This window comes from Melozone crissalis, unplaced genomic scaffold (assembly GCF_028551555.1).
Source record: "Melozone crissalis strain CALT ecotype California unplaced genomic scaffold, PUWL_Pcris_2 ptg000107l_1, whole genome shotgun sequence".
NCBI lineage: Eukaryota > Metazoa > Chordata > Aves > Passeriformes > Passerellidae > Melozone > Melozone crissalis.
This window is the reverse complement of record NW_026535884.1, coordinates 4,849,017-4,876,251: the sequence shown is the minus strand read 5'-3', so window position 1 is coordinate 4,876,251 and position 27,235 is coordinate 4,849,017. Positions and strand designations below refer to the sequence as shown.

Here is a 27,235-nt window from a genome sequence, read left to right as displayed (position 1 = left end):
GGGTAACTTTTGGAATGGAGTGCCTGTAGAAGAATTCAGCAGCAAGCAAAATGGCAATAGGTGAGCAAAGCAGAAAGGAGACCAGAGGCACCCATTTCAGCCAGTTAAGCCTCCTGAATTGAGATTTGAAGAACATAATGCATTTATGAGACATTGTAGTCACACGTAGATTTGGAGACCACACCGGTCTCCCATCTCATCAGTTCTGCCCACATCCTGCCATTGCACTCAGGCAGATCATTCTGCATCCTCTTTATTGTTAAAGAAAACTGGGGGCAGTACAGGGTTTGTTCAGGGAACTGCGAGGGAGGTGACAGGATCAGTCTGCTGGAAAGCTGCAGGTATCTTCTGATCCTGCTGAAGGAGCAGGGCACACCATGTCTTTGCTTTCCTCTGTGGAGCCTCTAAGCTTCTCTGTACAATTGTGTGTTAAATATCTCAAGCTTTTATCTACTTCTGTACCTCTCTGTAGATACTTAATTGCATATTTTCTCTCTGCTCTTTATGTGTGCTTTGGTCCCTATTTGTAATTTAAGCTCGAAAGACACTGGATCCTTCCTCATTGAAATGGTCCATAATTGCTGACACAGTTTTCATAAACCCATTTATTGCCCTGATAGATTTCTCTTCTTTCTTGAAACATTCCCTTACTTCCTTTCTCCTGCACTCTTTTGGGTCTCTGGTTCTGTCCCCTTTTTCAAAAATTATGATACTGGGTAACAATATCCAGGTAAGGAGTATTCAGGTAAGGAGTTAACCTTAGCTATTACCAGCCCCAGGGACAGTTACCTGGGTTCAGAGTGCCTTCTGCAAGGAAAGAGTAGGGCAAAACAGCTTGATGGACCCTCTTTAATTGCTGCTGTGATTTTCCTCCCTGTGGCACTGCAAGGCCAGAGTCAATAGCAGAGATCTGTTTAACTGTCCTCAGCCACAGGCCTGCACACTGTGTTAATTGCTACTCTTTTCTCTGATAAAATGAATGTACAAAAATGTTGTCACCTGCAGTTCTGACTGTTGATTATTTCTTGATTCTGAACTTTAGGTCCCCCTGGCTCCAGATGGCGAGATTATGGGGCTTTGGCTATCATCATGGCAGGAATTGCCTTTGGATTCCACCAGCTCTACAAGGTAACAGGTCCCTTGCTACTCCCACACTGTACTCTGAGAGAAACACATTATGCTGCTTGTGTCCAAAACTGGTGAAGCATCTCTGTCCTCACTGGCACTGCCATTGGTATATTTGAGAAATGTAGAACTTAACATGAAAATGCAGAGTCAAAATGTGGCAAGCAAACAAAACTAGTTTTTAGCTGTGGATCTCAAACTACTAGCAATAAGGTAATTTCCCTCGCTTATGCTCTTGTTGAAGCATATTCTGTTCCTAGGATGCAGCTGCAGAAGGTTCCATGGTAGCTAGAGGAGAGTTGGGACCTGTTATGTCCAGTCCACCCTCTTCAGGGGCAGAATGAGGCAGATTTCATGGCTGTGTCCAGACTTAGGAATTGGTTTTCAATACCCTGACAAATGTAACCAAAAAACTCTTCTTCTGCAACTTCTTTTAGCACTTGCTGTAGAGGGAATTTCTTTTCTCAGCCAGATGTGAAGATAAATGATTGCTGTGATAAAGGCTGAGATTTGAGGGGTGGGATTCGAGGACGTTTCAGGTAGATTAGAAATAGTGCTCTGCACATCGCTGTTTCCTGAAAAAGTTTTTGTACTCCATGCAGAAATACCTGGTCCCTCTCATCATGGGCGGCAAAGAAGACAGGAAACAACTTCAGAGGATTGAGTCGAACATTGCTGAGATGAGTGGCAGTGTGACACAGACAGGTAAAGATTAATGACTCCATCAATTCACCCCTCAAAGCTTTTCTCCCTGGATCCTCCATTCTGCCAAGACCCCCACCCCTTTCTTTCCCTCCATCTCCACTTTATGTGGTGACTTCATTTATCTGCTCTGAGAATCTGTTCACATTTGCAAATGAAGCCGCCGTCATTTCGGTTTAATTTGAAATTGCTTGTTTACTGTCGGCACGGCCTCAATTAATTATGTTTTTACGGAAAGGCTCCCAACCTCAGAATATTAATAAGGGGAATAAAATGACAGCCTTTCGGAGGGCTGTAAAGTTCATTTTTAATTTCTGCTTCTCTGATGTTTTCAGGGGCTTTTTTTTTTGGTGGTTTCTCCCCACCTTCCATCTGAAAATCCGAGGAAGGGTCAGGAGAGTCTGTAATTACTGTGCCTCTCTGACCTTAGCCACCTTCTATGTTATTGACTCTATAGGGTGTCTGTTCATTACCTGAGGCCCTAATGATGGTCTGGATTAGCTGTTACCTGTCACACCAATAGAGTTTTCAATTTTATTTATTTTATCAGCTTGTTTACTCCCTGTAAGCTTTGGATAAAGTGCCAAAGTAGAAAAAGTTCTACAGCTGGCGTCCAGCAGAAGTTCTTCAGTGTTTGTTGGGGTGTAGGAGTACAGGGTGCTCTCTTGAAATAAAAGGGGAAAAAGTGCAAAGTATATTCAATTGGGATGAAAAAACTGTGATTTTCAGCAGTAAGTTTATAAAAATATTGGGGTTGAAGGAACTAGTAGGTTAAGAATGGGAGGATGCTAATTACACTTTTCATTGAAGGGTGAGAAGAAAAGCATCTTTCATTTCTCATGATACCCTCAGGTCAGCCCTGAGAGCAGCCTCTTCCCAGACTGGAGTTAGCCCCAGTGTTTGCCTGCAAGAGCCCCGAGATAGATAAATGATACAAACATTGTGTAAGTTCAGGGAGATGTACAAATCATAAACCAATATAATTAAAAGGGAGAGGTTTTAGACGGATATACTGTGGGCTATAGACATCTATACAATGGAAAGATAAACTAGAAATACTGGAGGTTAGATGCAGTGCAGGTAGATTACCCGTAGTGCAGATAAATCATATGGATTAAAGTGAGCAGGCGGGCATAGATAAATTAAATATAGGAGGAATAGAGGCATCTTTGTAGCTAGACAGCAGGAAAGGCGTGGGTGAGTGTGTGTATGTGGATGTATCTCAGTTTAACTCTTCTGCTTTTTCCCTTGCAGTGACTCAGTTACAAACAACCTTAGCAGCTGTCCAGGAGCTGCTGATCCAGCAGCAACAGAAAATCCAAGAGCTCACCCAAGAACTGGCTGCTTCTAAGGTACCAACTTCTGACTCTTCACCTTTAGAGCATTTTGGAGCATGCATGGTTTCTTTTGTGGGCACATGGAAAGCTCTCATTGGGGTCACAACCCAGCCATCACCTTTGTATTCACTTGAAAGACTGTATTTAAGGCACTTGTTCAGATCCAGGTAATGGCCAAACATTCTCACTCTTTGGGTTCTTGTTTCAATGATTTTGGTCAGCTGAGTGTAACAGGTGGCCCCATTACAACTCTGTTAATGACACACAGTGACCCATTCTCCTTGACTCTTGACTTGACCTTGGCAATAAAACCATCAATTCTGACTAGTTTGTGTTGTTACATGTGTAAATAAAATAACCACTTTTAACCAAAATTGATTTTCTTTCTGGCAATGAGAATTAGTGCTTTACTCCTTGGCCCAAGCACTCTATCAGACAGAAAGCGTTGATGTGTGAGGCAGGGTGGATGTGAAGCAGTCACATGGAGATGAAGTCTTCCTTTGACTCACAAACTTGGATTGTTCAGGGCCAGGATTGCTCACAGTTATCTTGTGGTGTTCTCTGTACAGGGAGAGTTTTCTGTCACATCCTTTAGGCAGCGTTCAGCCCTTTACCTGTGGCAGGAACAGTTGTCTTCTCCCCTTAGCAGACTTTAATCTGATGCAGATCCTTTGATGGTGTGTGACTGGTGGGCCACAGCTGACTCTGTGCTGTGCACACTGTACAGGAGGAATCCCTCAGTGGCACAGCTGTAAATGCAACCATGAAAGCCAGTTTATGGTCACAACACTCTGCTTCAATTTTCCTTGGGAACTGTGGCCTGACAGTGGCCTGGAGCCAGTCCGGAAATTGGAAAACTGTTTTCAGGTCTTAAGTGTTAAGATTAAGAACACATGTTGAGCTTTAAGAAGGAAAAAGGCCATAAGTCTTGGTGGTTTAGAGAGTCTTGAAGAAGTTTTCCTTCCCCCCTCTCTACCCCCTGCACTGAAATGGTAGCACACATTGTTATGATATCTAAACCTCATGTGTACAAAGAAAAACTTGGGCAACCCCACAAACCAAAGAATAAAAGCTGTGTTTTCTCAGCTGTAATGTAAGTTTTTATATCTGCTTTTCAAACTCCTACTGGCATGCTGTAAAAAATTAAAAAGAGGGACTTTAAGTAATTAAAAAACGTACATAAAAATTCAAGGCTTGAATTTTCTACAACTGTTTTTAAAGAGACTGGCTAAAAAGCCCCAGATGTCAGATTTTATTTCTAAATCCTAGGCATCTGGCACCATATGTGTTTTGGAAATTTGAGTCCTTTGCAGGCCAGTGAGTGGAAATCACTCCCTTGTTAATGTGCTGCTGTAGCTTTCAAGGTCTTAGAAAGCCAGAACAGTGGCTCCTGGATTCTTGCTGTCTGAGGGCTGGGAGTGTGAATCCTGAGGGAACACATCTGTGTAAAACACAGCTACTAGAGCCTGAGCCTCTCCCAGCCCTTTGGGTTTGAAGCCCAGAAGTCACTGTGAGCAGTGCTGGCTGCAGGGTTACTCTGCAGTAGCTCAAGTCTGTTTAAGAGTAAGAACAAGCAGTTCTGGCTACATCTAGTGGGAACTGCTGAGGGAAAGTTTTTAGTTGTTCCAATTCTGGCTTCCTTTGGTGGGGAATTCATTAGAACTATCTCTGCAGTGATACTCACCAATATGTTTGTTCCTAATGGCTTTTAGCAGAAATTACTGTGGGGTGTGCCAGGCATGAGTATTCTGTGGTCTCATGGCTACAGGAATCACTGGAGCAAAAGGATGGGTAACCATAGACCACGATCTGTGCTTAGAAAACTCCCATTTCTCAAGTTCCCAAAAGGGTTAACAGAAAGAGTGCCAAAAGTATTGTCTGCAGCATGTTATCCTCAGTTACTTACTGTAATTTCTGCCTGATATCCTGTGGCAATTCTGATGCAATTCTGACAGCAGCTGTACCAGGCTTCCATGAGTTACTTATCCCCACAAAACTGCACCCATTGCCTTGAAATATCCAAGAGACAGTGCCTAGTCCAGCTGCTTCTGGAGACATGACCTGGTAACTCAAGCATAGACCTAATTCTTCAGATCAAGTAGGGAAAATGTTTGCAACTTTCAAGTACGTATTTATCAGTCCACCTCTAAATGCCAGAGTGCAGATAATGGATTCTTTCTTTCATGGTTTAGGAGAAATGAGCAAATGGTTTTAAAACAGTTGTTAATATACAATATTCAAATCTGTTGCTTCAGCTAAGTTCAGTCACATGAAGGAGTAAAGGACCTGACTCAGTGCAACTCCCACTGCTGTTCAGGATCCTAGTTCTAGTTCTTCTCTAGAAATCATTCAGTAGGTCAGTGCCAAATGATTTGGTTTGTCTCTCTGTGTATTGTTACGCTGGTGGAAGACCTCCAGTGTTGGCCCAGCTGTGCCTGAATTCTCACAAGTGCTGGCCTCCTGAAAAAAGAAATGTCCCCCTGAGATGCTTTAGCAATGGTTGTGCATGGGAGGCAGGACTGGAGACAAGATGAATTACTCTCCCAAACACAAAGCAAATGTTGAATAGTCTAGGCACCTTGAGACAATTATTTCTGGTCATCCTGGGGATCTGTTCGAATACTTCTTAGTGTGGAAGTTGTTTTGCTCAGATCTGAGAGGTGAGAGGTTTGAAGTGATGGAGCTTATGTGTTATCCACTGGACTGGGAATTCCCACATGGGAGCAGAAGAACAGCATAGGAAAAAGTGACATTGGTGAGCTATCTTGCAGTTCAGATATTGATCTTTACGTCTTGCTTTTCATGTTCTAGGCCACAACTTCCACCAACTGGATTCTGGAGTCGCAGAATATTAATGAGTTGAAATCTGAGATCTACTCTTTAAAAGGACTTCTCCTGAACCGGTATGGATGCAGTGTGTGAGCAGACGTTGTGCTGCTTTCTGGGATTCCCTCAGTCATGGAGAGGAAAGGCATTTCCAACAGGAACTGCCTCTATATCCTGTTACTGCTATTTTAATAACACCATTTTGCACTCCACTATCACTTTCTGTTTGCAGGTCTCAAAATGCTTTTCAAACTGGCCTTAAATCACAGAGTCCTTAGGGTATTGATAAGATTTTTCCTTTTTGTTTGCACTTCCCCCACAGTCAGGATGCCTCTCATCTAGTTTGAGGAATTGACTGCATCTGCACCTGTATTCTGTTTTAGATAGTCACTTCTGGGTGCAGTTCAGCTGCCTTGCTCATGGTTAGGGCATGCTAGTATCATATCCTTAAAATCCACCTGGAAAGGATTCAGGGCCAGCTTTCCAGCTGGTGCAAGCTGGTATGACTCCATGCAAGTCAGAGGAGCTGAACCAGTTTGTGGCAGCCAGGGCCTGGCCCAAACATGTAAAGTGCCTGCTGGGACTGGGAGAAAGGCTCTGGATTGCAATGAGCCAGAATGCAACAGTGGTGTAGCACAGTGAGGTGAGAGCCAGGTGGTGAAATTCCCTGGCTCAGGCACCTGGCGTGTCTGACTTCTTCCTCCAGTGGGAATTTTTCTGTACCAATTAATTAGTGATTGTCTTAAAAAGGGACACCCATGTCTTTTCACAGGCAGCATTCCTGAGTGCTGGCTTACTTTGTGAAATTGGCCAAATCAGATCATTTTAGTGCTTCAGACTGCCCAGCTGGGATATTTTCCTTGTGTACAGGCTCGATTGCTGAGTGCTTGTAAAGCACTTTAAGAATCTCTCTGGAGAAGTGAAGTGGCCTTGCTTTTGCTCATTTATGGCAAAGAGACTTGCAGCTTGAGTCTTGCTGAAACCCCTCAGTATTATAACAAAAGCCCCTCTCTTTCCTTTTCCTTCCCTCGTGCCCTCCCCCAGGAGGCAGTTCCCTCCCTCCCCTTCAGCTCCCAAGATCCCGTCGTGGCAGATCCCGGTGAAGCCGAGCTCACCCTCCAACCCTGTCGTTGCCAACCACAACAGCAGCAGTGACATCTCCCCCGTCAGCAACGAGTCCACCACGTCCTCCCCCGTGAAGGAGAGCCACAGCCCCGAGGGCTCCAAGGTCAGCTGCCACCTGCTCGGCCCCGAGGAGGCCACCAAGGCCATCGACGTCACCAGCCAGGTGCGCATGGAGGTGCAGGGGGAGGAGGAGAAGCGGGAAACCAAAGGGAACGACGAGGAGGAAGAGGACGATGAGGATGATGATGTTAGCCATGTGGATGAGGAGGAATGTCTGGGTGTGCAGACTGAGGACCGGCGAGGAGGGGATGGGCAGATTAACGAGCAGGTGGAAAAGCTACGGAGACCTGAGGGGGCCAGCAACGAGAACGAGATTGACTAAGGCATCCCGGCTGCTGCTGCTGCTGCTGCTGCACATCTCCCCCAGCCTGCTGCACTGTCCCAGTGCCTCTCCCATTTCGTGGAGAGAGCAGCTACCATTCCCTGCAGTGATCCCCCCTTGATTGACCTTGAGCAGGGTCGTGATTGCTCGCTGAACAGCTGATTGCCCTGTTTCAGCACAGGGCTTTGCAGCCTTGCAGCGGCTCCTTCTCCCCGCCCAGCCCTTCCTCCCTGAGCTGGGGTCACTGCAGGGCTGCAGACCGATGGCCTTACCATGCACCACACTGCAGAGTACGCCCTCTTACAGAAGCAGTTGGCCTCTTGCTGCATCCTAGAGCCCTTCTATCCAATTTCAGAAACCAGTCTGTCCTGAGCTCCTTGATTTCGCAAGCCTTTAATCCCACATAAGGCCCAACCAGTTCTCTGTTTCCCAAAATAGCCCTGTTTTATTTCTCAAACTACTTGATACTCTGTTGCAAAAAAAAACAAAAACAAACCCAACCAACCAAAAAAACCCCACCAGAACATTTTAACCTCAAATTCCTCACCAGATCTCAGTCTTCTCAGTCTTGGCTCTTCCAAGCTTTATGCCAAGCCTCAAATTGCTGAAACTACCTAGCATGTAAAAACACTAAATTTCTGTGGGGTCCAAAGAATGCTATTTCCACTCCACATGCTTACATTCATCAGAGTGGCGTGTTGGTAGGGACCAAGGCCAGGTGAAGTCCATGAGAACAGGTGGCTTTGGTGATGATTGCTCAACAGTAAAAGGCTTTAGAAGAAGCTGACTCCACTCATCCCAATTATTACCCTTCCTCCTCCAAAGACAGGGAGCTCACATCAGTTTTTGACATCTTCTATTTTATTTGTAGCTGCCCTGAATGAATTAATGAATGAACAAACGAATGGGGTGAAATCAGATGCTGAAATAGTTGGTTAATTCTGAATATTTGCAATGGTTTTTAGCCTTTTTTTCTCCCCTAAATGAGAAGAAAAATGATCATAAATGATACCTCTCCAGTGACAGGCACCTGCTTCAGCAAAGCAGTCTCTCTAGCAGAGAGAACAGCTCCAGTTCTGAGGTTTAACCACTGGCCCTTCTTGCCCAGTCCAGCCTTTTTCTTTTTTGCCCTGTTGGGCCATACACAAACCAGTGAATTTTAAACCTCTGGCAGTTTGCAGCATTGTGTTTGCAGCTGGTGAAGTGGTGGTGTCCAATGATCCTATTCACTGCATCAGAGCATCCTAGCAGAGCAATTCTTGTACCAACTGAGTCTCACTGTCCTCACCAAGCAAGTGTGCTCGTCTGTGTGATCATGTATAGATTTCAAATATAAAATATGATTGTATATAATTGTAATAAATATGAGTTACCACTATTTAACACCAGGTTATTGCTGGATTACTGTGGCTCTTATTTTTGGGAGAAATATGCATGTAGGGTGGTCAAGGGAGGGGAAAGGGAGGGTGACAGACATCTGGTCCTTCTCAAATGTTTTCCACGGGACATTTGTGGTTGTTTTTGTGCCTGCTCCTGGGCAGGTCAGCAGGAGGCAGTGGTGTGAGTGCGAGGCACAGTGCACAGAGCTGCAGGAGCTGCTGCAGGGGCTGGGCTGGATGTGCCCCCGGGTGCAGGGCAGCTCCTCTGTGCCTCTGCCCCCAGCAGGAGGCTCTGCAGGGTGGGGAATGCAGCTCCCCCTGCTCCTTCCCCCGGCAGCAGGAGGTGCTGAAGGGAGCTGTGAGATATGCCATGGCCCCCCGTGTTATCTGCAGGAGGGAATGCTGTGCTGCATCCCATGACTGCTCTGACCCTGCCATCCCAGCCCAGAAGCCACCGAGGGACAGAGATGGGGTGCAGCCAGTAAATTGGAGCTACTACAGTCCCATCATTGTTCAGCAGCAGGATTTGGCTCCCTTCTGAAAAATGAGGGATTTACTTGATTCCCAAGTATTTGGGTGTCTGGTACACAGTGACATTTTCCTGCTCGGGGGAGTGAAAGGGACCTTCATATTACTGTATTTAGACCTGCTGCTGAATGTGATGATTTCTCATGCCTTAAATGGACGAATATCTTCCCCAGGAGTGGGTGAGTGTGTGTGTGTCTCTCTCTCCCTCTCAGCCTCTCTCTCCACTGTTTAACGTTCACAAAGAACGTCACGTTTAGCTAAAACAGGGCAAATTTGAAAGTGTTTAAAAAGAAAGGCTTTTCTTAAGAGATGACACTTTTCATTTCTCCAAGCCAGGAATCCTTGTGAAGAGAAAACACAACAACACAGGGATGTGATGAAAAAGTATTGTCCTGCTATACATTTTATATACATAGAAGGTTTTGAAAATAGAAGGTGCCTGGACAACAGCAGTTGGTGAAATGTGGAAAATATGTTGCTGAGGTATGTGCCTTGCAGAGTGACTTACAGGGTTTATAGTACAAGCATCCCTGTGGGTTCATTTTTCCCCCCTTTTCCTCCATGTTGCCAGTGTTCAGTTCATTTACCTCAGGAGTAAAAGGCAGTTTTCTTTAACTGCTCTCTTCTGTCCTTTAGTTTTCCTTTCTTAGTACCTTACCAGTTCTGTAGGTGTTCTGTATGTTGTGCCAGTTCTAAAGTTTTTCTATTCTCCAACCTGATGAGTCCCAGAAAACCCCATCAAGGCCACTGTTGCTCAAAATATGTAGCTCTGTGCCTCTGGCTGTTGATGGGGTGCTTTTGTGTTTGTTGAAGAGATCCAACCAACCAGCAGAGAATTTGTAAGAAGCCAGACCTTCTAACCTGCTGGTACAGTCATGAATCACAAGTTTTGTTCCTCTGTGTTGTGTTCCTCCTCTTTCCAGCATAGCAGCAGCTGCAGGAAGAGGATTTTGGTCCTTGTAGCCTGACTACTCATTTTTTTCTTCTTTTTTTATTAGAAACAAGCTTCTTAGCTCAGCTGCCCTGTGAAATGCTTACCCCACTGTTGGCACTGGAAGTGGCATCCTGTTAACTGAAAGATGACCAGGTAGAGAACCTTTTATCTGCAGAATGAGACAGCAGCAGCTCCCCACCACCTGGCTTATTCAAGTGCTGTTTTGCTGTGTACTCTGTTTTACACAGGAATAAGAATAACACAGCAGAGAGTTGGGTTCAGTGGGTCCCTAACATGGTTTCTGTAGGTCTTTATTAACATATAAAAAAGCAGGTGAAGGGAGCTTCCTCTGGACAGTGTCATCTGCTACATCCCAGTGACTGCCTGGCACCCTGTGCTTTCTCCTGGAGGAAACAATATCAGACTGGTCCTTCCCAGTAATTTGGAAGGTGAAACAAGGGAAATTATTTACCTAAAGGTACAGGAGAGAGCTTCCAGCTTTCTTCATTTTCCCTTTTACTGTCAAATCCCCAGACTGTGCTGCTCCTCAGCCTGGATGGGCACCTTTGCAGCTGTGTCCACCTGTTATTCTGGTGAAAGGGTGGCTCTCACCACTTCTCACACTCTTATGAAGAATATATAAAAAATGGAAATGTTCTTAGGGTGAGTTTTGGGGTATCAGGGAGAGGGAAGATGGAGATCAGGGCCTGACTTCTCCACTTGCTGTGCAGTACAAGCTGCATGCTTTTAGATTGAGGGGCTGGCATGGTCTGTCCCAGATCAGGGAAAAAAACAATCCCATCCCCAAAAGGGAGCAAGCACTAACCTAATAAAGGCACCAGCTGGACGAAGGGAAAACCATCTCTTTGGAGAGAAAAAAAAAACAAAACCCAACCTCCTTTCTTTAGAAAAATAATATATTTCATCCAAATAAGGTAAAAATATTTGAAATGGGGCAGAAGTGAGCACTAGGCAGCATCTGTCAGGCCCTTTCTGAAAAGGGGAAGATTATTAAAACTCAATTACAATTTATTTCTGTAAAGTCTTTCAGGCTAAAAACCTCCCCAAATGCTTTGCAAGGACTGCTCAGGGATTACTTACAGTATGGAGCCTCCTAGAACAACACCCTGCTTTTTTTACCAAGCCCCCTCTTTTCTGCATCTGCTGAAGGAACTCATCCTTCAGGGTTCTCTTTTGTTTCTTCTATGTTTGTGCAAATAATGAGAGATGTTTTATGATGCTGGCTGCAAGAATAGCCTGAAGAGGAATAGGAGAGTGACACTGTATTTTTTATTGGTTTAGGTGAAATACTTGCTTTTCTTTGGGACTGTGTCTCCTGTGGGAGAAGGTGATTGGCTGGGTAGGGCTGATTCAGAGGATGGAGAAGTACAACTGCCTTGTTTGTTGCCTGTTTCTCTTTCTCTGGCTGTCACTGTGCCAGGCTGCTTGCCTGTATCTTTGCTTGGCAAGGCTGTTGTGTGCAGCGTCCTGCTCGTGTCTGCCTTTCACCTCCCCTCCTGTCTATCTCCTCATGCTCCTTCCTTTCCAACACCTCACAGACTGCTGCCAACTTTGTCCCTCTGCTTCTGGAGCTGCCACTGAGGTTTGTGTGTGCACAGCTACAGTAACACCTGTCTAAATTAATTTCTTTAACTGATTTAGTTAAACCAGAGCAAATTCTGGGGTGGACATTCTTCCATCTCTTTGAGCAGATTTGCTTTCCTTAAGCAGTTTCCACTTTGTGAATGCCCTAAGGACTGGGTGCTAAATGCTGCAGCTTTCCTGGACAGATGAATTATTCCTGGACTGTTAACAGCAGGTTCCATGTGAGCCTGTTTGCTTACCTGCCTGCTTTTTGCAGCAATATCAACACTTCCATGGCAGCAGCAGCAGATTTTGGGTGTGAGATGGAGCTTGGGAGTCCCTCTTGCTACACAGGCTCTTCTGTTTGCTGGAACAAGCCTGGTTCAGCCTCCAACTGGAAAATCCCACTATTGCATCTCTTTCTTACCTTCTTTTTCCCCCCAGTTCTAAAACCTGCAGGCAGAACCTGCTAATCTGTGTGGGAAAATGGGGAATGTGGGGACACCCCTGGCAGGGGGATATGGAGGGGACAAGGAGGGGCTGCAGCTGTGCCAGCCCTGGGCTGGGTGGGCACAGCAGGGGCATCGGTGCCTCAGGGCACAGCTGGAGCCCTGGTGGGTGCCTTGTGGGCACAGCTGGCTCCTCCCCAGGTGTGCCCTGCAGCAGGGATGGCACCTGGCCACTGGATGAAGGCACTGCTTCCCTCCCAGGGCTGTCTCACTGCTCTGGCCACGGACCAGGGGGCTCAGCTGTGCCCAGTTCAGCTGCCAGCTGCAGAGCTCTGGGGTTCAGGCACAGCCTGGCCCTGCCCTGGCGTCCTGGGCAGGGGCTGTGGGGCTCAGGGCAGGGGCTGTGGCTGCCACGGCCCTGTGGGGAGGGAGGGAAGGGGCAGGAACAGCTCTGCCTGCCTGTCAGATAAATCTTCAGCTGTTTACTTAAATCCTCAGTGTTTCTTCATTTGTTTGTTTAAGAGTTTTCCTGCCAAAAAAGAGCAAAAGGAAGCAGGGAAGCTGCCTCTGTTGGCCACCCTTCCTCAGCTAGGATGGGCAAGAGCAGGACTGGGGCAAGGACACCCTGCCTTGCTCTGGGAAGGTGAAGGGGTCTGCTTCAGGATGGACCATGTTCCCATCTCCTGAGCAACGCCTGACCCTTGTGAGGGAAGTGTCTGAGGGACTCAGTGAGCCCACTTCTTCCCCCAGGGCTGATGTGAAGGACTTGTCATCCCTTCCAGCACCTCCTTCACCTACAAATAAATCCCCAGTGCCTTTTTCCCCTCTTTGCCCTCGCCCATTTGGTAGGGTTTCCATGTGACAGTGTCTGCCACAGAGGACTCAAAGGCTATTAGAGGTGCAATAGCAGCAGCAACTGCCCCATTTTTGTCTTGGCATTAGAACAAGTGACCTTGCCTGGTGTCTGCTGCTTCCCAGGGCTCACCAGGGGCAGGGCAGTGGTTGCAGGGCTGTGGGTGCAGGGCAGTGGCTGCAGGGCTGTGGCTGCAGGGCAGTGGCTGCAGGGCAGTGGTTGCAGGGCAGTGGTTGCAGGGCTGTGGTTGCAGGGCAGTGGCTGCAGGGCAGTGGTTGCAGGGCTGTGGGTGCAGGGCTGTGGTTGCAGGGCAGTGGCTGCAGGGCTGTGGGTGCAGGGCTGTGGGTGCAGGGCAGTGGCTGCAGGGCAGTGGTTGCAGGGCAGTGGCTGCAGGGCAGTGGCTGCAGGGCTGTGGCTGCAGGGCAGTGGCTGCAGGGCAGTGGTTGCAGGGCTGTGGGTGCAGGGCAGTGGCTGCAGGGCTGTGGGTGCAGGGCTGTGGCTGCAGGGCTGTGGCTGCAGGGCAGTGGCTGCAGGGCAGTGGCTGCAGGGCTGTGGCTGCAGGGCAGTGGTTGCAGGGCTGTGGGTGCAGGGCTGTGGGTGCAGGGCTGTGGCTGCAGGGCTGTGGCTGCAGGGCAGTGGTTGCAGGGCTGTGGGTGCAGGGCTGTGGGTGCAGGGCAGTGGCTGCAGGGCTGTGGGTGCAGGGCTGTGGCTGCAGGGCAGTGGCTGCAGGGCTGTGGGTGCAGGGCTGTGGCTGCAGGGCTGTGGCTGCAGGGCAGTGGCTGCAGGGCTGTGGCTGCAGGGCAGTGGCTGCAGGGCTGTGGGTGCAGGGCAGTGGTTGCAGGGCAGTGGTTGCAGGGCAGTGGCTGCAGGGCAGTGGTTGCAGGGCTGTGGTTGCAGGGCTGTGGGTGCAGGGCTGTGGGTGCAGGGCAGTGGCTGCAGGGCTGTGGGTGCAGGGCAGTGGCTGCAGGGCAGTGGCTGCAGGGCAGTGGTTGCAGGGCTGTGGCTGCAGGGCAGTGGCTGCAGGGCTGTGGGTGCAGGGCAGTGGTTGCAGGGCTGTGGGTGCAGGGCTGTGGTTGCAGGGCAGTGGTTGCAGGGCAGTGGCTGCAGGGCTGTGGGTGCAGGGCTGTGGGTGCAGGGCTGTGGGTGCAGGACTGCACTATCACCACCTGCAAGGGCTTGGAACAAATGCAGTAGTGCGACTTTGATTTGTTCAGCTTGCAGCTTCTCCCACAGCTCAGCCATTCCTTTATGAAGTCCAGTCAGTCCCACTGAGGAAAGACAGGTTCCAGCAAAAGCTTTCCAGCAATGAATTGTGTTGTTCCTGTCCCCTGTCCCCACCTGGAAACGAGGCCATTTAAATATTCCATGTGCTGCGGGCAGAGCTCCAGTGAGAACAAACCTCTGGGCTCCAGGGTTGGCTTAGGAGCATGTTCAGATAATATCTGAAAACAGGATGGCTGGGAGCTGCAGCAGAGCAGCGAGGGGGCTTTGAAAGGGAGAGGACTCTAATCCTCCCTGCTAATAAGGAGGAGCTGCTGCCAGGGCACCAGGCTTGGCAGGCACTGCTCTGCTGCTCCAGCTCCTCTGATGGTGGCAGAGGCACAAAGCCCCAGCTGCTCCATGGGGCTGGGCAAGAGCCACACGGGCAGGGGAAACAAGAATTTCCACATGCAGGGGCTGCCTGGTGCCTGTCCTGCTTCGTCACTCCACCACCTCCTCAAGCAAGAAGACAACTCGATCACTTACAACTTTGGGGTTTTTTTTTTCCAGTTTTTATTGAGTGAAAATGTCAAACCTTGCATCAGTCATGCAAAAAAAAAAAAAAAAAATCAAATAAATAAAACACATATATTAAATTTCTAATAGCACTAAATTCAAGTGGAAAAATATTCAGTTCTTAATAACGCAGGTGCTGAAGAGACCAGATTCAAGTAAATCAGAGCACACCATCCTGTTTAGGGTGTTTTTTTTCACTTTCTGCATTTTTGTCTCAAAACCTATATATATATCTATATATCTATATATATGTATATACATATAGATATATACACACACACATATATATGTGCATACATATTATTTTTATATTTATATATATACACATACATATTTATAAAACATTAAAAAGAGCATTGGTGGTTCAAGCATTTATTTTCCCCCCTCCCCCATGGAAAGAAAAAAACAACAACAAAACAAAATAAAATTACACATTTAAAATTCAAAATGAGCTAGCAATGGCTTATAGTCCTAGTGTGCAATATGGATATTACAAAAGGCTAGAATCCTCCCTCATTGTCTTTTTTTTTAATTTTTGTTTTTTAAAGTTGTTTTATTTTTTTTGCTACATTGGAAAATTTTTTTTAAAGTTTTTTTTTCTTTATAAAATTCCTTCCACGCAGACTTTAATCCAGTTGAGTTTGTGGCTAGAATGAACAATCTAGTCAATAGTTTTTATTTAATTTTTTTGCTCTTCAGCAGTGAATGGTAGCAGAATCAGGAGGGTCCATCTCAAGGTTTATTATTGTTTGGTTTTTATCTCGTTTTGGACAAAACAGTTCCATTTCCTCTCTCCTCTTTCCTCTTCTTATAGAGCCAGTTGAATCTCCCTCTCCTTCTCTGGTCATTCTTTAGACAGTCCCATTGGTATGAGAGCTTGGAATGACAAACCACCTGCTCTGATGGGGCGTTGGGCTGTTGTTCAGAAAAGCACTTAAGCTCGGGCTTAAACCTGGGCCCACTCAGACTCTTCTGCTTAAGGGTTTTGCTGAATTAAAGCCTGAACATGGCAGAATAAAAAGTTGGGTTCAACTTTCTTTTGTTGTTGTTGCAAACAGAGACAGTGTAGAGTCCCAGGAACAGGGCTGGGCCGGGGCCACCTTCAGCAGGGACAGAGCCCTCAGTGCCTGCCCAGCTCCTGGGGTGACACAGAGGGGACAGAGCCTGGGACAGGGCTGAGATGTCAGGGAGAAGGAGGGGGCCTGGGGGGAGAAAATGGTGTGCATAGATAAACACGGGCCCTTGTGGCACACTCAGCCCCACGGGGAGCCTGCCCAGCGCGGCCGGAGCCACTGCACATCCCTCACATCCATCCCTCACATCCATCCCTCACATCCCTCACCTCTCCCAGCCCTTCCTCCTCACGCTGCCGTGCAGGGCTCAGCCCGGGGGCTGGGACAGGCGGGACCCCGTGTCCCAGGGCAGGGACGGTGCCCAGGGCTGCCCTGGCTCCCTGTGCCCTCCAGGAGGGCTCAGCCCTGCTCCCACCGTCACTGACAGAGATCCTGGTGCTTTTGGCGGTACAAAATCATCACATCTGCTTTGCAAGATGTGGCTTGTGTTAATCTAAGGATTCCTCCTGGAGCCCATCACCATACTATCTAAGTAGCTGAACACAGGGAAAATGTACAAGTACAGAACCTGCAGCAAATGCTAGTAAAGTAAAATCTTTTTTGCCCCATCCCATTTTGAGAAATTCCAGGGCATCATTCCATCACTCTGCCCCAGGAACATGAGCTTCATTCTATTCAAGAATGGGGTTGTGCTAGGAAACACACAGCTGAGGGTAGGGGATATACCAAACAAAACAAAAACAAACAAACAACAAAAAAACCCCCTATAAAAATAAAAGCCACACAAATAGCTGATAGAGGAAAAGAACTCCAAAGAATTAAATAAACTACAAACTAGTGATAATATTTCATTTGTTTTCATTTGTTTCATCTCTACAAAATTCAAGTTCGAGTTCGGAATCGTGCAGGTCCGGTCAGTGCTGGGAGTGTGAAGTCAGCCTCAAACCACAGCATTAAGGCCCCCCCTCCCCTGCCACCCCTACAAACATACACTACATTGAAAGAGAGAAAAAAAAAAGGAAAAAAAAAAAGAGAAAAAAAAAAAGGAGAAAAAAAATTGCACACAATTAACCATATGTAAGGGCTATCCAGAAGGCAGGTGACACCTCCCCCTCCACCCCTTGGCATTGGTGGTTTCTCTTTTGTTCTATATATAGTAATAACCTTTACAGGAAAAATACTGTACAACTTTTTTTTTTTCCTTTCCTTTTGAAACATTAGCTGAACATTCTGTCCCCACATTTACACAGCTGAGCTGCTTGTTTATAAATCAGACCTGATCTGCACCAGTTCCTTAGGGAAATAACCAAAAAAAAAAAAAAAAAAAAAAAAAAAGCAACCTAAATTTCTTGAGGCCTTTATCTGTTCAGAGAGAAAACAAATCCTGGGGATCCCTTCGAGCTGAAGTGCTCATGGAGCTGAGGAGGGGAGAGGGTGCCTGCATGGTATAAAAAAAATGCTTTTTTTTTTTTTTTTTAAAAAAGGACAAAGCTCAGACTAATCTGGTATACTTTAAAACTGGCACCAAAATAACGATCAGAATTAATTCATACTAGTCCTTCTGGTGCCCTGGTGTGTGCAGACAAGCCCTTTGAGGCTCAGGCAAGGATTTGGGGTCAGACAGCTCCTGTGGCACCTGCCAGCGCCCGGGACAGTGTCCTGTAGTGTGTGCCCAGGCCAGGAGGGGACAGCCGGGCAGAGCCAGGGCAGAGCCCAGGCTGCTGGAGGGGCAGCGAGTGCCCAGGCCTCACCCTGCAGCAGCTGCCCAGGGCTCCAGCCGGGTCTGACACTGCAAAGGCAGCGCCAGGTGTGGGACAGCAGGGACAGCAGGGACAGCAGGGAGAGCAGGGACAGCAGGGAGAGCAGGGACAGCAGGGAGAGCAGGGACAGCAGGGCTCTGCTGCAGGGCACGGCTGGCACGCTGGCAGGGCAGGGCTGTCCCCTCCCCAGCCCTGCCACAGTCACCTGAGATCCGCATCTGTCACACACCGGGGCAGCGCTGCCCGCAGCAGGGCTGGCAGGGCACTGTCCTGCTCCCTGTCCCTGCAGCAGGGCTGGCAGGCACTGTCCTGCTCCCTGTCCCCGCAGCAGGGCTGGCAGGGCACTGTCCTGCTCCTGTCCCCGCAGCAGGGCTGGCAGGGCACTGTCCTGCTCCCTGTCCCCGCAGCAGGGCTGGCAGGGCACTGTCCTGCTCCCTGTCCCCGCAGCAGGGCTGGCAGGGCACTGTCCTGCTCCTGTCCCCGCAGCAGGGCTGGCAGGGCACTGTCCTGCTCCTGTCCCCGCAGCAGGGCTGGCAGGCACTGTCCTGCTCCCTGTCCCTGCAGCAGGGCTGGCAGGGCACTGTCCTGCTCCCTGTCCCCTGCAGCAGGGCTGGCAGGCACTGTCCTGCTCCCTGTCCCTGCAGCAGGGCTGGCAGGCACTGTCCTGCTCCCTGTCCCCGCAGCAGGGCTGGCAGGCACTGTCCTGCTCCTGTCCCCGCAGCAGGGCTGGCAGGCACTGTCCTGCTCCTGTCCCGGGGCTGTGCAGTGACCAGGACGCTCCTGTGCCAGCCTGGTGCTCCCTGTGCTGCTCACGGGGCACGGGCAGCTCGCGGCCTCCTGAGATGGGGATACTGAAGCACCACAAAAACGCCTCACCTCCGCAGAGAGGAAGCACCTAGGGGTTGGGGTGAGATGGAACTGGATGGCAGAGTAACCCCAGTCCTCCAGTGAGACAGACCCTTTAAACTGCCTGCTGTGTTCTTCCCAGGTTACTTCAGCTAAATCCCTACAGTCAGAACAGCAGGGATGAGGAGAGGTGTCCTACAGAGAAAGTGTAGACTGAGAAAGTTTTACAATATAAATAGCATTCAAAATTATTATCATTAACAGTAAAAAGGATCTGGAAGAACAGAGGAGTGTCCCATTCCCACCCCTACTCATTCATTAATGCATCCTCATTTATGTGACAATAAATACCCACTCCCACCCTGGCTGTCTGATGCCATTTAATGCTGGAGAAAGAAGGGGGAAGGGTGGAGAGAGAGAGAGAGAGAGCACACTCCTCACCCCCTCCTTCCCACTGGCAAAAGCTGAGCTACTTGTCTTTGTGACACCAATTCCTTTAATTTTATATATGTGTGTGTGTGTGTACATTATATAGAGAGACACACACACAAATATATATTTCTAAAATTCATTACCTCTTGTTCCCACCCACCCCCCTCCAAGAAGTGGAGATTATTATTATTATCGTACAACTGAAAACATGGAAAAATAAAACCCAGAAAGAAAATTGGGGGGATAGAGCCCCACCCATAAAAAAGGGTCCCCAGATGGGCACAGGCCCCACGCACCGTGCAGGGAGCAAGGAAAGTAGTGGGTACCCTCAGGGTTCGTGTCCATATAAAGGGTATTTTTTTTGCTGCATCCTGCCCCCTTGTTCCAGGATCTGTAGAATGGAGTGATGCAGCACCAGTCCTGCTGCCAACTGATCTCTTCTGGGGCCTGGGGAGGAGCAGGGGTTTCCTTCCTTCCTCTCTCTCATCTGTGGCACGGAGTTCGTTTTTCATTTGCCATCCCCATCTTTGTTCTTGCCTTATACGGGGTCCTCTTAGTAAAATCTGTGTAAGGGAAAAACCAAACCACTGCCGCTGCTGTCTCTAGGATTAGGGAGAAGCTGCTGGAGCAACGGTGGAGGCTGGGGCAGCAGCCGGAGCTGGAGCAGGGGCAGGAGCTGGGGCTGGAGTGAGGGCTGGCTCGCCCTGAGGCCTGGAAGCATCGCCATGGTCTGTGGAAGAAGCACCCTCCTCTGGCTCTCCGTCTTCTTTAGCGGCCAGGCCCTCAGGGTCCGGCAGCGATTCTTCAGAATCCGTGTTCAGGTCTTCCTCCTCCTCATCCTCCTCATCGTCATCATCGTCATCCTCCTCTTCATCATCCTCCTCCTCTTCATTCATCTCCTCCTCATCGTCCTCCTCATCCTCTTGGGAGGAGTCGTCCTCGTCCTCCCCGTCCCCGGCGCCCGGAGCCGCCGCGCTCCTCTCGGGGGCCGCGGCCCCGGCCCTGCTGGGGGACGGGCCCTCGCTGGGCTCTGCCTGCTTCTTGCTGAGGTCCAGCGAGTCGTTGAGGCCCACGCCGGCCGCGTTCTGCAGGAAGAACAGCGAGCTGTTGTTGTCAGTGCTGAGGTTGAGCGAACTGTCCAGGTTGATGGAAGAGTTCTGGATATCGTACTCGAGAGTGGAGTGGGCGAGGCCCTCGGGGCCGGGAGAGATGGCAGGCAGCTCCCCTCGCTCCTGCTTCTCGTGTTTGCGCTTGTGAGAGTCCATCTGAGACATGCCCACCACCGTGTGCTTGCAGCCGGGGTAGGTGCAGTGGAAGTGGGAGCATTTGAGTTTGTACTTGCAGTCAGGCACCTCGCAGTCCACGCTGGAGCTGAACTGGCAGAAGCCGGCGGCGCTGATCACGTCCTGCTTGCCGTGGTGCTTGCGGTGCGCCGTCACCTTGGTGCTGTCGGTGCAGCGGAAGCCGCAGCGCAGACAGTGGAAGTGTGTGCTATTGCCAGAGAACTGACAGTCTGGGAAGTTACAGCTCAGTGAAGACTTGAAGCGTTTGAAATCATCCAATACTAGGTTGTCAACACGGTCGTGGTGCTGGGCGTGCTTGTACATGTGGGTACGGCCGCAGAACTTGTAGCCACAGTTCTCCCGTGTGCAGTGGTAGTGGGTAACCTTGAGAGAGAACTGGCAGCTCGAGTCCTTGCAGTCCTCGTAGAGGTCATAGCGCCGAAAGCCCTCCAGCATCATCCCTTCGTCCAGCATCTTGCGCGAGGACGCGGTCTTGCGGCGCTTGCCAAACGGGGACATGTCCTCAATGATCCAGAAACGCTTCTTGGCCCCCGAGGCAGTTGGCATAGTGATGGTGTTCCCTGAGGAGAGAAAGCGCAGGGCGGTGTTGCTGACAGCCACGTCTCTGCATCTCCCAGCTGTCCTGGCAAGCTCTGTGTTTGCCAAGACACAATGCTGCAAACGTTCCCACCCCAGCTCGTCCCTCGAGCTCCCAGCGAGCCTCAGCTCAGGACTGTGGGCTAGCTGATGCCTGCTGGACATCACTTCCTCAGTTTTCAGCACATCCTGCCCTGTCTCTGATTGCTGCTCTGGCAAACCTGATCTTGTACACATCTTAACTGCTGCTTCTCTGGTTTGCTACTTTCACTGTTTCTCTTGCTGCTTGACCTTATCTCTAGTCCCGTTTTCCTCAAATCAGAACAGGGAGGAGCTAGCTTGTTCCAGTCCAAGGACTGAGGTGTGTCACTGTAGTTCACTGGGGTGGTAAAAAGAGCTGCAGTGCTAAAAGCTTGTACGTGTGCACTGTTTTCCCCTACCCAGACTCTTGTGATGCTCTACAATTGCCAAGGACAGGCAGGAAGTGAAGGAAGATCCCATGCGTGATGAAAAGTGCAGCGGGGGGGGTGTGGAAATTTATAGAAACAGGATGGACTTTGGCCAGGAGACTGCAACATCCCTCACTGTAATGAGCCCACATATTACAATGAGTGCACTTAGAAAGACAGATGGACAGATGTTCAATGGGGCTAATTCTCATCATCACTAGCCACTGGACTCTGAGAGAAAATACCAGCTCTGCAACATTCCCTCGGGTCTCAAAAATTCCACTATGTCCCTAGTATAAATAAAGATCCCTCATCTATCTTCCCCTTTGATTCACAGGGCCAGCATAACTGGCTAGTGCTCACGTCCCCCAGGATCACACTGACATCAAAGACACGACCTCAATCTATCTATTAACTTTTTTCTTCCCTGCTTGCTGTTTCCAGAATCAACCCACAACCTCCAGTATCAACATGCAGCACAGACAAGGTTGGAGGCAAGAATTTCTCACCAGGTGCAGAACTGTGAGTGTAATTAGAAATTATAGCTTGCAACCAACACATACTTTTTTTTTTTTTTTACTCTCTCCCTGCTGAAACTGCCATCTTTTTAAATGAAGCCCAATTTGTGACACACAGGGCAGGGGGCCTGAGAACCCAGAGCAGTTTCCATCCTGGTCTGGGAGGCTGAAGGGACAGTCAATTGTATGGCATTGCTTCCTTTCTGGCAGGTACACAGGAATTACAGGTGACAACTCCTCAGTGACCCCCTGCAAGAGAGGGGGGTGACACTGAAGGAAAGCTCCCACACTCCCAATGGAGGGGTGCCAGGAACCTCCTCTCCCACGTGGCTGGGCCCTACAGTTTGTGGGATAAGCAAAGAACAAAAGGTTTTTCCACACCATTTGTGACTGGCTCTCGTGCTCAGACTCAGGACAGCAGCTCAGGGTGTCCATGGTGAGACCGCCTGAGTGACACGGTGCAAACTGCACGCTGAGGCTGATTTCACCAGCTACCACTGAAAGAATCACTTTCTGTCACTGGAGATTTGAAATTGGCAGGCTCTTAACTACAGAATCTGTGACCAATTTGCTCTCTGCTCCCCCCTAAACATCTGGCATTGAAAATCCAGTTCTCCATTTCCAGCCAACTCATGTAAGTGCAGTGGTGCCTAGACAAGTCGCTGCTGTCCAGATTAACTCTGTTTAATAAAATTACAGCCAAACCACCAAGTTCCTTGCAATAATTAATTAATTCTCATATTGTCTGTCTTTGGATGGGAATATGGGATAACCCATCTTAAAGAAAAGACTCTGGATGGGAAATAAATAGAATTTAAATGTTACCTGTTTAAAACTCTGTATCTACACAGTTTTTAAAATAGTTCAAACGGATGTGCTTAAAACTTTAGCTGAAAACCAATTCTGTTTTCTCATCCAGGTAAAGTTTTGGAGTAAGGGCATAACGAAGAGAGATGACACCTTGGTGCACTCTCCTCTTTTGCCAAAGTTCAGTCCCTGCACCCTGTGAAAGGTTACAAGCCTCAATGGATGTGATCCCCACCAAATCTCAATGGTAAATGTTTTCCATAAGGTTATTTCTTTAACCACTAATAATGTCAGCATTCACCAAACTATACCAAGGTAAAAACAAAAGACACTTAAAAATGTTTGATTAGAGGAAGCACAGCACAAGGTTAAAACTGTTTCAGGCTGCATGCAGTTCAGTTAAAAAAGAAGCAAAGATAGAGTTTCTTGTGAATTTTGTTAATTTGCACACACTCATCTGGACAAGGCAGGGATCCCTCTCCTGCCAAGTCTCTTGAGAAAAACCTATGGAGTTGGAAACCTGTGAAGTTGGTCCTCCAGCCACACTCCCAACCTTTGACCTTGGATTTACACATAAGTGAAAGTGGGAGGAAGAATGACTGGGACATTTGAAGGCTGCCAGAAGCCTCATAAGTGTGAATTTAAGGCACAAAGATGTCCTTAATTAACTAGAAAAGAGCTAGGAGTTGAGAAAAGAAGCCAAAAATGAGACACACCCTAAAAGCCATTCCCAGATGGAATAAGAATCCCTAGCCTGAGAAATCTCTGATCTTAGTCACACATGGGAATCATGGCAGCCTAAATCTGAAATCTATCTGTATTTTCTGCAGCTGATTAGAGCCTTGATAAATAACGAGTGTGAGAAACAGCTCAACCTGTCTGATGCTGTCACTATGTGACACTGCCTGTACTTCACTCCTCATCCTGGCAAGGCACCCCTGAACTTGGTGGCTTCATATGAAGTTTGCAAGATCAGCTGAAGCACAGGACCTGAATCAGACATTCACCTGTGCAGCACACCAGGGCAGGCACTGGCTTGGGTGGCCTGGAAGATCTGACCAGGAAGTCCAAATCCCATTAATGCCACACGAGCAGAAGTTTGCTCTGTGGCCACTCTGAGGTTACCAAGACACTGACAATGCACGTTAACTGTGGGTTTTGTTAGGTTTTTCTCATAGTTAGGAATTGGTGGCAATTGCTCTCAGTCATTCATCCAAATGCCCGTGAATGGTTTGCTGTGGTTTGTTCCCCTTGGTTACTGTGTCAGCAAGGAAAAGGAGCAGGCACGGACGGGCCCTGGGGTAACACCTGCCAAGGCACAGAGCGGCCTGTGCTGCTCTGCCCACCCAAAGGCGCAGAGCAAAACCGTGGGCAGGGCGAGAGGGGACAGAGCTGGGCACGGGACACGGAGAGAAAGCAAACAAGTGTTACCTGCTGCATCCTGCACTAAGGGAACGTCACTTTTTACTGGAGTTGGAGTGGCAACGATGGGCGAGAACCCAGCGGTGCTGGCGGCAGGCACGACAATGCCTCTGCTGGCTCCCAGCGTGGCACTGAGCAGGGAGTACGAGAGACACGAGGGAGAGAACAGGTAGGGCAGGGAGGGCAGGGGAGACCTAAGCAGGGCTTGTGAGAAAGATGGAGGCAGAGATGGTGGTGGAGGCTGTGCTGCAGTGTGGGTGGCATCATCGGCAGCGGCAGGCGCGGTAGAAGGAGCCAGGCAGCCTGGAGAATGTGGAGAGAGAAAAAAAAAGCAGGGAAAAAAAAAGAAAAAAAAAGGAAAAGAAAAGAAAAAACGATAAAACAGAACCAAACAAAAAAACCCAAAAAAACCAAGAAACAAAAGAACTGAAATGAGAACCCAAGAGCAGAAGCAATACGATGAAAATGGAAAAATACATTCACAAATGTATGAAACAGAACTGCAACAGAGAAGAAACAGAAGGTGAGGAATTGACAGCACCAGGAAGAGGAGAGTTGTCTCTGCAGGAGGTAAGGTGCCTTTATGGCATGGGGGAAGAGACACAGGCTTTCAGGCAGGAATTCTGGATTCATTTGGTCATTCTGCTCCTTGCTCATCTGTAGGGCTGCTGCCTGCTGCAGTTCCCAGCTGTAAGGGTGCTCTGGCACCTGGGGCAGGTGGAGCTGCTCCCTGCCTGGAGAGCAGTGGGGGCATTTCCTACACCTGGGCCACAACTGGCACAGAAGAGTGTGCCAGGAACCAGTGCCCCACAGAACCCTCTGGAGGTGCCAAAATGTCGAGGGGCCAGTGCCACGACCCAGCAGCGCAACAACCTGACTGCTGTGATGGCCTTTACCTGGAGGGGGAAGAAAACTAGGAAAATGTGTATGGAATTAAAGCAAACTGAGGCAGCCTATGCAGAATATCCCACTAAACCCTGGGAAGGTACAGCAGAGAGACCCCTGTCATCACTCTATGATGGCAGAATTCCTGCCAGGTATCTGACTCCTGGTGAGTTGAGCCTGTAATGCAGGGCAGGGGGAGATGGCTCTGCATGGTCCTGGCAAACAGGGCAGGAACTTGCTTTCCAAAAGAGGGGATGAAGGGGGACTGCTCTGTGCAACTGCACAAAGTGGAACAAGAGTTCTTGGGTGAGGAAGGGAGCTCAGGGAGCTGCTTTTAGATGTTGCTTTCTGAAGATGTGATAGGTTTTATCCCCTGTGTATGTCAATCTGCTGTTGTACTTCACCAGTACAATAAAGTGCCTGACTTTGGATGCTGCTTGAGGAAATACAAAGAGGTACCTGAAAAAATTCCAAGTACAGAAGGGGCCCACAGCTCTTTTTTTCTATTATTTTTTTTTCTTTTTTTTTTTTTAAGTCAACTATTAAAATATACCCAACTCCAAGACCCAGGATAAAAACCTCTCTTAATGAGAGGACAACGGTATGCTGCTATGTTCCTGGATACTTGAGGTGTATATTTTGATGGACCTCTTCTCTCAGGTGCTGGAGAGAGCTGGGTTAGTGTGAGGCACTACTCAAGTTGGCACAGTGTGTACTTTAAGGTGCAACTGTCCCTTGGCCTCTTTTGATGAGTTTATCTGCCAGGAGAGCAGGCAGCTGGGGATCCATTTCACACACAGCCTCTCCCTTACCTGCTGATGTGCTCTCATTGCCCACGGGAGTGCTGGAGCAGCTGCGGTCCATGTTGGAGGACTCGGAGGAGATGCCCCCAGGGCTGCAGCCAGTGTAATCCATGTACTCTTCTGTTTCAGTGTCCATCATGCCTGGGGGTCCCTGAAAGGAAGCTGGGGTTCCTGATGAGGCTGGGCTGGGTGCCATGCTGCCAACCTGGGGGAGATTTTCATTTCTTGGAGTGTGGCCAATAACCTGCAGCAGGAAAACAGGAGGGGGACTTTCACACCAAAAGCAAGACACCAGGACCAAACCCATCTGTCTGCAACGTTTATCTCCCTCTGCCACAGCTCGTGGGGCATGGCTGGCACGTGCTTGTGATGGAACCCGTGGCACTGGGGCAGGAGCAGGACTCCTGCTGGAGCTCAGAGCATTGCAGCTGGCACAGGCACCCTGGCATGTGAATTGTGCTGCACTGGGGAGCTGGCAGTGTTAATCTTGGCACCAGCATCCTGGTGTGTGGCTTCTGATGTGTTCCCAAAGAGGAGGTGTTAATGTTGGCATTGCCCCCTCACCCTGGGGGTCCTGCTGCAGTCAGATGCTGGAACCATGCCTGAGTTCAGTGCTGAGCCCCTGAAAGATGCAGGTTAAACACAGCATTTTCTGCCCAGTGTGCACTACAATTCTTAGGGTTAGACTCAGCATGTGCTACAAGAGTAGTGAAGACAAATTTTTTGTTAAATCTTCCTAAGTCTGATTCTTGTACCTAAAGTTTTTATTAGAGACCAAAAGCTGCCACAACAGCAACACCAGTTCCTCAGCATCTGTGAACTCCTTAAATCCAACAGCACTAGACTCGAACAGTTCACTTACTGGCAGTAGTTAATAACTAACAGGGACCTCTTATTCCCATGTTGTGGAATGAAAGAGGGTTCTCATCTTGCTTCTACAGATGGTCTCTTTTGATTTCCATATACCAGATGATGTTCTTAGGGTCAGATCAGCCACAGGCATTTAAATAAAGACAGCTTGTTTCATCCACCAAGTCAATGGCAGATGAAACAACTAAAGGATAAGAACAAGTGAGAGGTGGCGGGGATGCTGTCCTTTGGAAGGAAGAGGAAACTCTTCCATTCCAGACCTAATCTGCCAGCTGCTCTCTGTCCTAGTAAAGCAGCAATTGCATCACTCTGCTACTTCCTGAGAGAGGAGAGGGAATGCCCCAACTAAATCCACATCAATAAGGGAAGAGAAATGTCAAGATTGGTATTTCTTCCATCCTAGGTAAATTCTTTAAATGTAACAGGAAATATCTGCTTTAACCAGCACAATTCCTCCACATCCTAAGCATGTTAATTTTAATAAGCCAAC

At 48.7% G+C, this 27,235-nt stretch overlaps 2 protein-coding genes across 2 annotated transcripts in view; one reads left to right on the top strand and one right to left on the bottom strand.

Annotated features, from left to right (window-relative positions):
- The window catches only part of PEX14 (peroxisomal biogenesis factor 14), a gene marked incomplete at its 5' end in the record, with an annotated part of 65,425 nt that extends 57,419 nt beyond the window's left edge, over positions 1 to 8,006 (top strand). The window contains 5 exons of the mRNA XM_054291862.1: positions 1,043 to 1,128; positions 1,728 to 1,830; positions 3,082 to 3,179; positions 5,976 to 6,067; positions 7,035 to 8,006. Coding sequence (XP_054147837.1) covers positions 1,043 to 1,128; positions 1,728 to 1,830; positions 3,082 to 3,179; positions 5,976 to 6,067; positions 7,035 to 7,497 — 842 coding nt within the window. The remainder of the gene's footprint in view (positions 1 to 1,042; positions 1,129 to 1,727; positions 1,831 to 3,081; positions 3,180 to 5,975; positions 6,068 to 7,034) is intronic.
- An 11,604-nt stretch (positions 8,007 to 19,610) lies between these two features.
- The window catches only part of CASZ1 (castor zinc finger 1), a 102,874-nt gene continuing 95,249 nt past the window's right edge, over positions 19,611 to 27,235 (bottom strand). Inside the window, exons 18-20 of the mRNA XM_054291861.1 lie at positions 25,885 to 26,119; positions 24,197 to 24,490; positions 19,611 to 20,975 (exon numbers count right to left, since the gene is read on the bottom strand). Coding sequence (XP_054147836.1) covers positions 19,720 to 20,975; positions 24,197 to 24,490; positions 25,885 to 26,119 — 1,785 coding nt within the window. The 3' untranslated portion in view covers positions 19,611 to 19,719. The remainder of the gene's footprint in view (positions 20,976 to 24,196; positions 24,491 to 25,884; positions 26,120 to 27,235) is intronic.